Genomic DNA, 13,050 nt, shown 5'->3' with positions numbered 1-13,050 from the left:
GATTTTGTTGATTCACTCGAACTGCTGTACCAAGTCACACTGTTGAGTCTCGGTTCCCTCCGATCTTCTAACCTACCTACATAGAATCCTAGGTAGATGTCTGGTTTGAAAAGATAAGAAATGTAGGCACATAAGCAAAAGAAACTCGCAAACAACGGAATTATTTCCGCCAAGGTAATCCTCAACATATTACCTACCTACTTTGATATCACCCAGCTTACCTCACCTGTGTCCGGTGGAACGATGGATAACGTCAGAGCACGGAGTCGCTAATACACCACGCGTAGTACACGACCACCGGCCCGGTGAGCGCGTGGCTCCTGTTGGGTTATACACCACTACCACCCCTACTACAATATCACGATGAGGGCTTTAGGTAGGTAGGTACATCTAGCGAATAAGAAAAGTAGAGATCATGTTAGTTAATCTAAAGAGTTGAGACCCGGACCGGAGAAACACCACTGCAAGTTTCTTGCTCCAGTCCATTCTATATCTGTATAATACGGGTATTTTGATGTCTAGGTAATCATCGTCCAAGCACAATCTGGGACTGGTTCTCCCGCATAATCTGTGCCAAACGCCGTCCCAATCTAGTTCTACATCGCTAATCAGCCGATGATAATGCAAATGCGATGCAAGCAAGCTCAACCATTCCTGCGCCCCTTTTATGCCGTAATCAAGTGATGAATTCAACGCGTTCGTTGAGAAAGTCTGCAGGTCCTTTCCCCCATAGGTTTTTACATGACTTCTTCCCGTTCGTAGCCCATTGCCTTCAAGGCAGGTCTAGGTGGGCCCTTTCCGTCCTTGTACTGGCTGACGAAGGGGTTGGGGTCTTCTTTCTGGTTCAGGTTGCTGAGAGTGTGGTTGACACCCCTGTGGCAAGCTTCGTCAGCTCGGATGTAGTAGATGAGGTCTTTCATCGATCGCTTTCCCTCGGGCATACTCCAGTACTGGACAGCGATATCTGGAATGACGAAGTTTGGGTCGGTCCATTTTGGTAGATGTCCCTCTTCCATCTGTTTGATGCAGAGGGTATAGGTGTGAACGGCTTCTTCTTCCAGATAGCCAACTAAACAAAAATTAGTATTTTAAATAAATAGATAGAAGGGCTTAATGTGCTACTTACCAAACCGATGTGTGATCTTAGGCGAGATTAAATATGTCAAGAAAAGACCGTTGAAGTAGACGCCTTGAGCACCGATAAGGAGCATCTTCATGAACCAGCCTAGTATATATGTGAGTAGGTGAAGTTAAGTAGGCATACATCAATTGAGTTATTGCCTACCTGGCTCGCACATCTTCATAAATGTTAGAAGATGCATACGTTCGTTGTAGCTTTCTTCGAGGAGGGTTTCGATCCAGCCGTTGTCCCTCTTAAGTCGTCGTATGCTGTGCAAGTGTCGTAGCATTCCTGCAACCATGCCTGGAACACCGGCAATGGACTCGAGGAAGAGGAATCGTAACAGCCATTGACCTTCAGTCAAAGGCTGGATCGTGTCGACGGCGGTGGTAGGGTTCGTCTTGTCAACCTTCTGATCCTTCTTCATCCCCGTGAAGAAGTCCATTCCCCACCTACACGACCGCATGAATTTCCAAGCGGCCCAGTCGCCCCATGTCTTCGCCGGACGGTGGGATGGGACAACACTGAGCATCTCCTTTAATAAGTGGATCAGTTAGTAAAATTTTCATGTATTTCCCTTGACTGACATATACAAGCGGAGACCGGGTCGATATTAAGAATCCAACTATGCCGAACCTGTGGCGACAATGAAACTCTGTTAACACTAACCTCTTCAGTATAGCCGTGATGTGGCCATGCCGCCGGTGTCTGGCGGATATGTTCCGTCTCCTTGATGGGAAAGAAGTCCTTGAAGTGGTTGGTTGGGGTGGTAGAGAAAGCCCGTGAACTGGCAGTAACAATGCCAACACGGATTCCTGCTGGATAGCTTCCAAGTGTAGAGGTTCGAATCAAGGGTACCACGGCTCTAGATAGCCGGGCAGCTTGTTTCGATGTGCAAAGGCTGGGTTGGACCTTGACTGATAACATCGAGGGCAGGTAAATATGGGACAACCACGACCAGTGGAAATGTATGTAGTAAAATGGAATAAAAATTTTCAAGTAGTAGACTTGAAAATAGACCAGTAGACAAATTACTTTTCAGGGTGGCTTGGGAACAAACAAAAGAAAGGTCTGACAGTTGCCTCAGGAAGAAGAAATACTTATACTTGACTTACATGCCGCACACATACGGCCGGGAAACCATAAGCGGCAAGACAAATACCTCAAGTCTCACTGACCTATTAGTGGCCAATGCCCTTGAATTAGAGATGAAAATACATACATCCATAACAATGAAGGATTGAAGATTGCCGTCCGGTATACCAGCGAGAACCTGCAAAGACTTGCAAGACCCAGACGCCGAACATTGTCGGCGAGAGAAGCGGATACCCCTTCGTCCCTAGCGCGTACCGATTATGGTAACAATCCTTACTCATATCCTTACAGCCTCATGCTTGGCAAAGAATGGCAATGGCAATCAAGCATATCGGGTACTGTAGTACAATACAGTACAATAATACTTATTACCTCTTCGGTCATTGGATATTCGCTAATCTGTCAGGTGGTCTTCAAAAGTCGGGAATTGAAGGAGGAAAAGAGATGATAAATGGGGGCTTTCTCGTAGGGCTCCGGTATATTTTCGGTGCCAAACAGCCTCAAACGGGCTCAACTCGTCGGTTCTCGGCGGTCATTCAGAGCCCTGTAAGAGATCAGTACCTGTTCCCTTATGATGAAGATTTACTTCAACATCCATTGGGCAACCCAAACAAAGAGATAAAGTTATGAAGATTGAAGTCGCCGAATTCCATAATTCTAATACTAGAACTTGGAATTGGTCCGGTTTTTTCATATGGAAAAATATTTTCTTCAAAACCCGCTAGATAATTGTTACCCGTTAGTGAATACTTTAGAATTGCGCCAACATTTTGGCGGAGCGCATTCCTTTCTTCTCGTCATCAAAAAAAGGCTTTGACAGGTCAAGCGCCAGAACTTCAGATGACTCACCAAAAACTAAACAAGTTAAAAATACGAAGACAATGTATTTCCACGAACAATCCTACGCGCACATACCCAGCATAAGTACCTAGGTACGTTCATGCGAGATGAGAGCTGTCGAATATCATAATATGTAGTGCGACCGGGTATGTATGCGCTGCTATCCATCAATGCAGGTGGCTTACAAAATTCCCAAATTTAGCATGATTCGGATGTTCCAATCAAGCTTCGACAATATCAGCCAGTACCGCCATGTTGAACGTGGGGAGTTGTGTTGATCAAATATATTATCCGTGTCATTTAACGGCCGAGAGCCATTTACCAGCAAAGGCTTGTTGAGGCCGGGGATAACATCAGAGCCTAGAGAAGTTCCGTCCGAGTCCCGAGCCGAACCGGGCAGCTACCGGAGATTTCTAGGGCGAATCCTGACCCAAGAAGGCAACCCCTTGAAGCGGTCCTGGGAAAGCCGCTAGGCCGCGTCACACGAAAATATTCCAGGGCTAGACAAATTCCTCGGAGTACCGTGGACGTAATACCTATGTGTCGGGTGTCCGCATGACATAAAATCCTCATTCGTGTTCCTGAATCGTGAAGTCATAAGGAGAATACAATGCGACCCACTGTACCTAGGACCTGGACAAAAACATGTGAATCCATGATCAATGGAGACGGCGAATGCATACTAGAAAAAGTCTATCGGGATTTGAAAATGATTTAGTATGGTATCGGCCCCTTCCGTAAGGCTGATGAGGTCTGTTACCTTATTGGAATCTTTAAGACATGCGTAGCTCTTAAGCGAGCGTTGTGACATGACGACTCATCTTAATTGAAATATAACAATGAACTGTTGTATAGACGAGTCGCGCAAGATCCCTTCTTTGAGACTGGGAATCCTTCATTTATATTGTGATTGTACAGCAGAGTTTCGGGGAGGAACAATAGTTTAGCGTAATGTAGCGGGACCTTGGTCAATCTAGGCGAAGAGAATTTATTCAAAGTATTTTTTTAGGGGACGTTTTTCAAATTAGAATTGCCATCGTAGAGAGATGGGATATTTGGCAATTCTTCATGCCAAGCTGAAAAGGAAAATACAAATTTTGGTTGTTTTAAGTTCAAATTGTAGAAGTTATTAAGGTTTCTTTAGTCACTTGCATGTGAAGCAACCACAGTCTTGGGATTGTCTATTTTGAGAATTAAACCTTCCCTTGCATTAAAATGGAACTTACGTCATCAGGTAAGAACGGATGTACTTAACGATAAGGCCGACTTTCTACCCAATTTACTTATCTTATCAAATGCCCCGCATCACCCCGCGTCCCTTCGCCGTTGCCGTTTGTGCAAAGCCTATTGTTCTTGACACACCTGGAGGTCGTTTGTCATATTAACTGCGAAAGTGCCCTGTGGTCTCGAACCGGATAGGAGCCGTCAGGCATAAATATCCACTGCAACTGCATTCTTTCAGGTGTCCCACCACACATAACAGCGCACAATAATTTAGGCAAACCTAGAAATATCTCTCACGCCGATTTTTAGCCTTTGTGCCCAATCCCCGAAACTTCCTCCTATTTCTATTTTCCAACCTCGATCTTCAACAATTCTTTCAACGCCGCTTTTCGCAACCGACCACTGCTTCTTACTTGTCGCACGACTATTCTAAGTCAACCAACCTACATTCTAACAACGTCAATCTAATCACGATGCCTGCCCGAAAACAGTGGGGTAAGTGAATTCCTTCCCCTGTATCGGCGCAAAAAAAGCGCGCGTTCCTGGTGTTCCAAGTTGCCACATCTACTTTTTTTGTATCACCATGTGAGAGATTGGTGGTGAACGCGATACCAATCCTTGGGGATCAAGGCGAAGAGACGCGCGACAGTTTCCAGTGGATCTTCGTCGCGTCTATTATTCCTAGTCCATTGGGTTATTCTAACTCCCGTTCATGCGACATGCCTGCGCATCTTGCATCTGTCATAATGAACCTTACTGACCGCTCTTTCGGATATAGATGAAGAGGAGGAGTCCGACTCTAGCACCACCCCTCCCTCTTCCCCACCTCCAGGTGTTGGTGCCATTCGTCGCAACAAGTTCGAAGACGAAGAGGGCGACGATAGCGATGTAAGCCGACCCCGTGTTCGAGGTCCTTTCTTGATTCAACAATACTGACACCATACTGTTTGTTAGGTTCTCGAGTCTTGGGATGCTGCTGAAGATTCCGAAGTAGAACGCGAGAAAGCTAAGAAGGCTGCCGAGGTCAAGGCCAAGGCCGATGCTGAAGCTGCCGCCAGCAAGAAGTCCAAGGCTCAACGTATCGCCGAAAAGAAGGCCGAACGAGCTCGCCAGTTAGCCGAGTCTGACGAAGAGTCCGAGGAAGATGAGGCCCAACGTCGCGAGCGAATCCGCCGTACCGAACAGGAGTCCGACTTGAAGCACGCCGAGGATCTGTTCGGTGATGCTGGTATCAGCCTGAGCAGTGGACGCAAGGCTACCACCGTTGGTGCTGCCGTGCCTATCGATGCTAAGGACCCGACCAAGACCGTTGACCTGAGTTCGCTACCCCTGTTCAACCCACAGACTAAACTTCAGTTCGAGAATCTTCGCAATACTATTGTTCCGATCATCGGCGGCAACCACAAGAAGGCTCACTACTCTCTGTTCCTCCAGGAATTCGCTAAGCAGCTCGCCAAAGACCTACCCAGTGATCAGATCAAGAAGATCTCCAGCACTCTCACGGCCCTTGGCAATGAAAAGATGAAGGAAGAGAAAGCGGCTGAGAAGGGTGGCAAGAAGACGAAGGCACAGAAGACCAAGACTACATTGGTGGCTAGCCGAGCTAACACAACTGATACTGCTACCTACGATGACGATTTCGGAGAGTAAGTTAATTCCGTGGCTTACTCGATGTTTCCCCCCTACTAACATCTTACCTAGTGACGATTTTATGTGAAAGGCGCCGAGGGCATCCAAATCCCTTCATGGCCATCACGGCACCTTCATACAAGCCATCCAACTCCCGACAATTCTTGCCATTATGGTGGACTTTCTAGAGCTATACCCACGACTTGCAACATTTGGCACTTGGCACCCCTAGATCACGCTACAGGTGCCAAACACTCTACTCCCTCTGGAGTCGACCACAGGTGTGGATGGACGATAAACTGGAACAATGATGACGGACAGGCGGTAATTACTACGGGGCTACAGCCACAATGGCATCGGTCAGGCTTTACCTCCTGGCTGGAGAACCAGCAGGGGGTTCTATCTGGCATTCGCACTTGCATCCCACTAATAACTTGCAACGATAGAGCCGAGCCGTGGCCAGGCTAGGCTTGGCTGTGGGCTCTGATGACGGTGATGATAGTACGAATGATGCTAGATATGCACACTATTGGCTTGGTTGGTCAAGTTGCTTGGGACGGTGCGACTTTGAGAATGTAGACAGATAAGAATGCACTTTGCGAATTACTTTAAAACGGGTTGTAGTGTAAAAGTTTAAACGGTGCGATACTTTTCTCCCTACTTAGGTTTATCTTCGAAATATCCCGTGATAAGATTCAATAAGTTCGACGTAAGTAATGTTTATGCATATGTATTTCTTTATATTTCTATTTGTATTGCCTAAGGGGGGTATTTCCGGCGCGAAAAAGACAGACCCAACCGACGACACCCAAAACTCCATACGTGACGTGTGTATGTGTATATACCCAACCCATTCAAACGAAGAAAAAAAAAAATATCGTCACCGGCGTTCGCGTAGGCCATTTTCCCCGTTCCTCATAAATCCATCCGTGCTTGCGTACCTAATCATTTTATTTTATTTACAATAGAGGGGTAAGGGGTTAGAGTGGGAGTAGGAGGGAGGGAGGAGGGTCTTAGATGACGTTCCCCGCCATACCCATGAAGAGCGCATGCACAGCCAAGCTCAAGGTCCAGAAACCGACCTTCTTCAAGCGACGAACACGGCTCTGCTGATCTTCAACATCGTGTGCGAATGCGGAGTACACTTCAGCTGAGGTATCATCCATAAGCCCGCAATCGTAGATAGTCCAAGAGCCATCGAAGTCGGAAGCGCGCTTGACGATGCGGCAGCTGATGGGGATGTAGGTGCGCTTGGCGTTGATGTAGGCTACGATGGGTCGTACGAGAGCCTGATTCACGTATGATAGGTTGGAAGTGAAGACAGGGACGGTGGCCTTGACATCGTTCAGGTGGATCCGCAAGTCCATGACAAGGTAGCGCGGTCGGTCCTCGTTTGATTTCGAAGGTGCTGGGACTAGGACGAAGCCGTCGTCGGTTTCAGTATCTGTATCCGCATCTGCGGGTGTTGTAGCATCAGTAGTCTCTTCCGGGGTTTCGTCGGACTGGAGGTGGCTCGGAGCGTTAAATATGACTTCTTCGTCACGACGGGGCTTGTCCAGGATACGAAGATAACGGTTTGATGTAACCGCTTCCTCGAGTCGGTCATAGAAGTCTGACACTACCTTCGTAATGCCGTCATCGTCATCAGCCGGGAACCTGATATCAGATACGATATCAACGTTGCCTTCGTAAATCCAACCGAACGGACCTTCGACGCCCCGGTTGAGGTGATCTATCTTAAGTCCATCTATCCGAATACGGCTAAACTTCTTCCAGGCATCTGGTTCCCCTAGTGGATCGCAAGCGATGTGTTCGCGACCGGCAGGAACACCGTGGATTTGACGAGGATGTATGGTAAACAGAGATCCGTCGTATGATCCAGACATGTGGTTGGCAGATAAAAAGTCGTAGAATAAGAATTGTTTCCTTAGTTGAGGAAGTTCGCACGAGTATATGCTCACTGGGAAAGGTCGGAACCCGCTTGGCTGGTGAACGGTGACGAGTAGGTCCTCTAACTTGAATGCATCGATCTCGAAGTCGCCGGGGTTATGTTCGTGGCGGTATGATAAGGGATCGACTCGTTCACTAGACCACCTAACCGAGGTCCGATCCACCACCCCTCGCACACCTTTGATCTCGACATCTTTCAGTAGGCCTCTACCGTTCCACCATTTGACGAACGAAAGCGTAACATTCACAGTATTGAGTGTGATATCAAATTGTGTATAGTTGCCATCATCCACTTCGACGACGGGACCCTCTTTGTCGGATTCTCTTCCGGCAGCAGCTACCGCTGCAGCGCTCGAGGAAGATCCCTTGCTGACAGTAGATTTGACTTGGCCGGGCCTTCGGGAGACGAATACATTTCGGAATGAAATAACACCATCCTTCCATCGGGGGACGATAGCCGACTCAAAGACTACTGTCAATCCAGCAGACTCGGTTAAATAGTCCCCGACCCATTTCGCAAGAGTTTCTGTAGTTGGTTAGTTTAATTAATCTGCAACATAGTAAATAGTAAGAGTTCATACCTTGCGCAAAAACGGTGTTGATGAAGAGGATGGCGAGCGAGAAGAAAGTAGTTGTGCCGACCAAAATCCAGACGAGATGACCGAAGAGAAACCATGAGACAAAAGCACCCCACTCATCTATATTCCAAGGCCTCATGCTTCTGATAGAAAACCACTTGAACCGAACTTTTAGACGCTGCCAAAACCCGGTCGCAGCAGCAAGAAACTCTTCTTTAGTTGGTCGATGAGGTAGATGTGGTAGCTGAGGCATTGCAGGTAGATGAAAGTATTTGGACACAGACGAAGATGCCGACTCCTCTTCGGTGGGCGTGACGCCGGGCTCCGAGTCAGGCTTTGCGTCAGGCGTTGAGCTTTGGGTAGGCTTTGACGGAGTCATATTCTTCTGGTGGGCGACAGTTGGACTCGCATTATCGGTGTTAGATTTTGAGGTTTTCGTCCTTCGATGAACCCTTATTATTCTACCCCGACCACCTCGAGAAGAAGTATGTATTTCCCTAGTCCACGCTTGCCTCGCTAACTTGCTGATGCTGGACGTTTGAACCGCATTTCCGAGTATAGCAGAGTCCGCAGCAGCCGAACACGTTGCTGTGACTGCTGAGGTGGTTGACGTGGGTGATGCAAACCCAATAAGCAGCAAACCACTGGACGTAAAGCTCCGTCGAACATGATTGCCGGAAGGTTTTGGTGCTCGAAAGTATGACCATGGAGATCCCGACGATCGCGGCCTTACAATCGAAGTATAAGGCGCTGTCTGATGAGGTCCAATATTATTGATCGGATTTCGTTTCATCGGCACTCTCGATGTAAAGGTATCGATGCACTCGTAAAGAGATCGCCATGCCTGGCGTCCCTGGCCTAATATCGTAGGCCTAACTGCTGAAGACATTGTACAGGCTCATGATGGTGGTGTGGTCTCTAGGCATAGAACGAGAACCACACCTCGAAATCCCGAAGAGCACTTGGATAATCAGGATGGAATAGTTCTAATAGCGGATCAGCAGAGTTGTTGAAACTTCTGAGGTCTATTTAATACAAGAGGCAATAATCCGAATGAGGTTCATCGTCCTATTCGAACAACAAACAACACGGAACGCGAGGGGTACAACCATGTAGAGATGAAAAAATCATGGGAGAAGCATGAAATCCCAATCAAGAATTTGCTTGGCTTCAAGCTTTAAAAGTTTCTAAGGTTCGTCATTGGCACATCAGTACATTGTACCACGAAAAACCCTCTTGAAGCTAGAACCGATTGAGTTTAATGGCTTTTTGTGCGCTGCGATATGCCGCTTTCGCTATTTCCATAACGCCACTTACCCATAAATACCTGGGTACCTGTCTATGTTACCCCCCTCTTTAATCGGAGCTTAGGATCGATCTTATCGATAACAATTTGTAACCCACCAAAACCACTTATCGTTAATTTTTTTGAGTCCTCCAGAAAACCATCACCAAGTTAGATACGACGCTAGCGAACAAACTTCGAATAAATCATCAACCCTCCTTCAATACCAATCCTCTACTCGAATACCCGCATACATCAAAAGAGACAACTCAAAATGCCGGCACCGACAGCCCTGCTCAAGCAGGTCGACGACACCCCGTCTCAAGTCCCGCTTCTAGAAGCCAACGAAGATGTAGATTTCGAGCTAGAGGGCATCAACGTGCTCCCCGAGGACGCGAACGCAGTTCTCCAACCCGTGAAACGAACCGAAGAATCCGACATGGAAATCGACGAAGAAGACAAGCCGCAATTCGCACCCGCCCAGAACACCGTATGTCATCTCCCTTCCCTCGCGAGGCTGTATGCTGTGGATGCACAATAGAGAAGAGGAGACGGAGGCTAACAATGACCTGCAGGATCCCACGACACACATCCAATCGCGCAAGGTGTCCATCCCGCCCCACCGCTTCACGCCCCTCAAGAACACCTGGCCCAAGATCTACCCGCCGCTGGTCGAGCACCTGAAGCTGCAGGTGCGCATGAACGTCAAGCACAAGCGCGTGGAGCTGCGCACCTCCAAGCACACCACCGACACCGGCGCGCTACAAAAGGGCGAGGACTTCGTGCGCGCCTTCGCGCTGGGCTTCGATGTCGACGACGCCATCGCTTTGTTAAGGCTGGACGACCTGTATATCGAGACCTTCGAGGTGAAAGACGTGAAGACCCTGAGCGGAGACCATCTCGCGCGCGCGATCGGCCGTATCGCGGGTAAGGATGGGAAGACGAAGTTTGCGATTGAGAATGCGTCGCGGACAAGAGTGGTGCTGGCGGATTCGAAGATCCATATCTTAGGAGGTAAGTCGAGTGTCCGAAAATTGTGTTCGTTGGAACCCGCTAACGTTCTGGATTGCAGGATTCAAGAATATCCACATAGCTCGCGAATCCATCGTGAGCTTGATATTGGGTAAACCGCCTGGAAAGGTGTATAACAACCTCCGAACCGTGTCCGCGAGGATGAAGGAGAGGTTTTAGTTTTTTATTGGTTCAATTTTCGCACTTTCACATTGGGCGGAGTTCCGGTCTGGCGTTAAAATGAGCTTGTGTTAAACGCACTCGATAGATTATGAGACACGAGAAGTCTCTTAAGAACCATTAAGTCATCATACATCTTAAGGGTATCATGAACTATATAAAATGGGACGTCACATCTATGGATGACACTCGTCCCTTGATCACCCGGCATGTTTTCCCTCTTTTCCTCCATTTTCCGACATACTCCTAGTGATGACTTAACATTTTTCCTGTAATACAAACGCTGGCCCCTGTTACCCTAAAAAAAAGCTCGATGATATCCCTTACTTGATATGAACTTCTAACGAGTCCATATCTTCAATATCTGCCTCCTCCACGGTCGTTTCGTCCTCCAGCACCTCGCCATCCCAATGAAGCTCAATGGTCTTATCTTCCGGAATACTCGCGAGTCGCCGATATGCTTTTACAAGTTGAGCGGCCGTAGTGCTCGAGCGAACCGTCACCTTCGTAGGGGGTCGGTCCTTCGCCTTGAAGTGGACACGAATCTTCTTCTCATCTTGCGAGGTTTGTGGAGGCTCTGGTTCTTGACTTCCCTCATATACCCCCTCCAATTCGTTGAGGTGTTGCAATCGTTGCTTCTCTTTTTCTTCTAGGTATTCGTCGTACAGCTGCTGTGTCCATGCCTCAAAGTACACTTTATCCCGTCCCTGATACCCTTCCTGGTCCGGCTTCCAATCTGGGTATAGCCCCCCGTCTCTCTCCGGTTTGATGCCTAATGTCTTCAGCGTCGTATGTGGATACACCTTATTGCCTTTCCACGTGAAGAACATAGACTCGAGAACCAGGCGGGGCACATTGCTCCTCTTGACTATTTGCTGCTCAATCCAAGTCTGATAAACCACATTGAGCTTTTGAGATAGTCTACGCCGAAACATCAGAGGGTTGATGCCACGCATATGTGAATGGATAAGAATCTGTATGATGGGATCCTCTTCATCAAAAGCTGCACTATCTCCTCGTTTTTCTCTGGCTTCACGTTCCGCCTTTTCTTTTTGCGCTCGTTCCCTCGCAAGTCTAATGTAGTACTCCGAAGGATCTTCGTCCTCGTCCTCCTTTGGCCCTTCTACCGTGTCATCTTGAGGATCGCTATCGTCGTCTAGAGCAATTATATCTGGCTTTGACTCTAGTTTAATGGGTTTGTTTACACTTTTAGGCTTAATTGAGGGACTCTCAAGTGGAGATTTCGGTGCAAAGGGATCATCGTCCTCGTCTTTTAACGAGATCAAGGAGGTACGTGCGTGGGAGCGTGTGAATCGACCTCCTGCGTGCGGGCTTGCAAAGGAACTTCTACGTTTTGAAGTGGGTGTGAGTGGCAGAGAAGGCGATCTTTGCTTTTTAGGAGGCTTATATTCACGATCGGGGGCATCTTCATCCTCGTCTTTGCAGGCGATCGAAATGCGTCGTCGCTTCTTCGCAGATCCTGGTTCACGGATAGGCTTTTCATCTAGTAGATCGATATGTTCGACTTCAGACTCTCGTACTAATCGCTCTTTGCGCTGATGTTTTGCTTTCGCCTCCTTTGCTTCCTTAGCCTCCCGAGCCTTCTCAGCCTTTTCCTTCTCAGCTTTCTCCTTTTCGGCTTTTTCGTTCAATAATCTCTGATGTTCCTCAAAGAAATCACCAGACCTACTGAAAAGAGAAAGGCCATCGTCATTGGGCACTTCGATCGATTTGCGCCGAGCCGTGCGCTTGAATGGGAGTTTTTTCTTGGTGGCAGATTCCATTATGCATAAACAGAAAAGATGCAATTAACGTTCTCAATTGCAATGGAATGTAAGCGTATTATTCAAGAGATTAGGAGCACGTAATAACCGAGAATAATTGGCATCGTTCGAAATGCCTTTAGAGTAAGGATTATGTATAAGGACAAATAATAATAATAGAAGGGGTAAGGACGAGAACCTTAATTGTTCAATTAACAATGGAAGTTAAAATCACCCTCAGCGCGTAGTGGACTTTACATAACAGTCTGGTGAAGTTCTTAACGCGTCTTTAACTGCCCCGCTTCTAGTCGCTGTTTCCAGCTGCAGTTTGATCTTAAAAAGCGGGTCCTAGCGCATCCCACATCGCACTAGGAC

At 47.7% G+C, this 13,050-nt stretch overlaps 5 protein-coding genes across 5 annotated transcripts; 2 read left to right on the top strand and 3 right to left on the bottom strand.

The window, feature by feature from the left end:
• Positions 1-398: 398 nt before the first annotated feature.
• GGS22DRAFT_149005 (alternative oxidase) lies at positions 399-2,180 on the bottom strand. The gene is made up of 4 exons (XM_047959075.1): positions 1,790-2,180; positions 1,286-1,655; positions 1,127-1,225; positions 399-1,069 (listed from the first exon to the last, which is right to left on the bottom strand). Exons 1-4 carry the CDS (start codon positions 2,045-2,047, stop codon positions 738-740), a joined length of 1,059 nt encoding a protein of 352 aa, XP_047823563.1. The 5' UTR covers positions 2,048-2,180; the 3' UTR covers positions 399-737.
• A 2,256-nt stretch (positions 2,181-4,436) lies between these two features.
• On the top strand, positions 4,437-6,593 carry GGS22DRAFT_149002 (translation initiation factor eIF3 subunit). The gene is made up of 4 exons (XM_047959074.1): positions 4,437-4,774; positions 5,058-5,167; positions 5,234-5,925; positions 5,981-6,593. The coding sequence occupies exons 1-4, from the start codon at positions 4,753-4,755 to the stop codon at positions 5,994-5,996; spliced, it is 840 nt and encodes a 279-aa protein (XP_047823562.1). The 5' UTR covers positions 4,437-4,752; the 3' UTR covers positions 5,997-6,593.
• Positions 6,594-6,628: 35 nt separating this feature from the next.
• On the bottom strand, positions 6,629-9,587 carry GGS22DRAFT_149000 (mitochondrial distribution and morphology proteins-domain-containing protein). Its single transcript, XM_047959073.1, has 2 exons — positions 8,440-9,587; positions 6,629-8,384 (listed from the first exon to the last, which is right to left on the bottom strand). Exons 1-2 carry the CDS (start codon positions 9,323-9,325, stop codon positions 6,922-6,924), a joined length of 2,349 nt encoding a protein of 782 aa, XP_047823561.1. The 5' UTR covers positions 9,326-9,587; the 3' UTR covers positions 6,629-6,921.
• Positions 9,588-9,888: 301 nt separating this feature from the next.
• Positions 9,889-11,074, top strand: GGS22DRAFT_3228 (eukaryotic type KH-domain (KH-domain type I)). The gene is made up of 3 exons (XM_047966808.1): positions 9,889-10,211; positions 10,297-10,735; positions 10,794-11,074. The coding sequence occupies exons 1-3, from the start codon at positions 9,996-9,998 to the stop codon at positions 10,910-10,912; spliced, it is 774 nt and encodes a 257-aa protein (XP_047823560.1). The 5' UTR covers positions 9,889-9,995; the 3' UTR covers positions 10,913-11,074.
• GGS22DRAFT_3229 (uncharacterized protein) lies at positions 11,075-12,911 on the bottom strand. The gene has a single exon (XM_047966810.1). It carries the CDS (start codon positions 12,694-12,696, stop codon positions 11,236-11,238), a length of 1,461 nt encoding a protein of 486 aa, XP_047823559.1. The 5' UTR covers positions 12,697-12,911; the 3' UTR covers positions 11,075-11,235.
• Positions 12,912-13,050: the final 139 nt, after the last annotated feature.

This window comes from Annulohypoxylon maeteangense, assembly GCF_022496945.1.
Source record: "Annulohypoxylon maeteangense strain CBS 123835 unplaced genomic scaffold GGS22scaffold_1, whole genome shotgun sequence".
In the NCBI taxonomy this organism is placed as follows: Eukaryota; Fungi; Ascomycota; class Sordariomycetes; order Xylariales; family Hypoxylaceae; genus Annulohypoxylon; species Annulohypoxylon maeteangense.
This window is presented reverse-complemented; position numbering and strand designations above follow the sequence as displayed.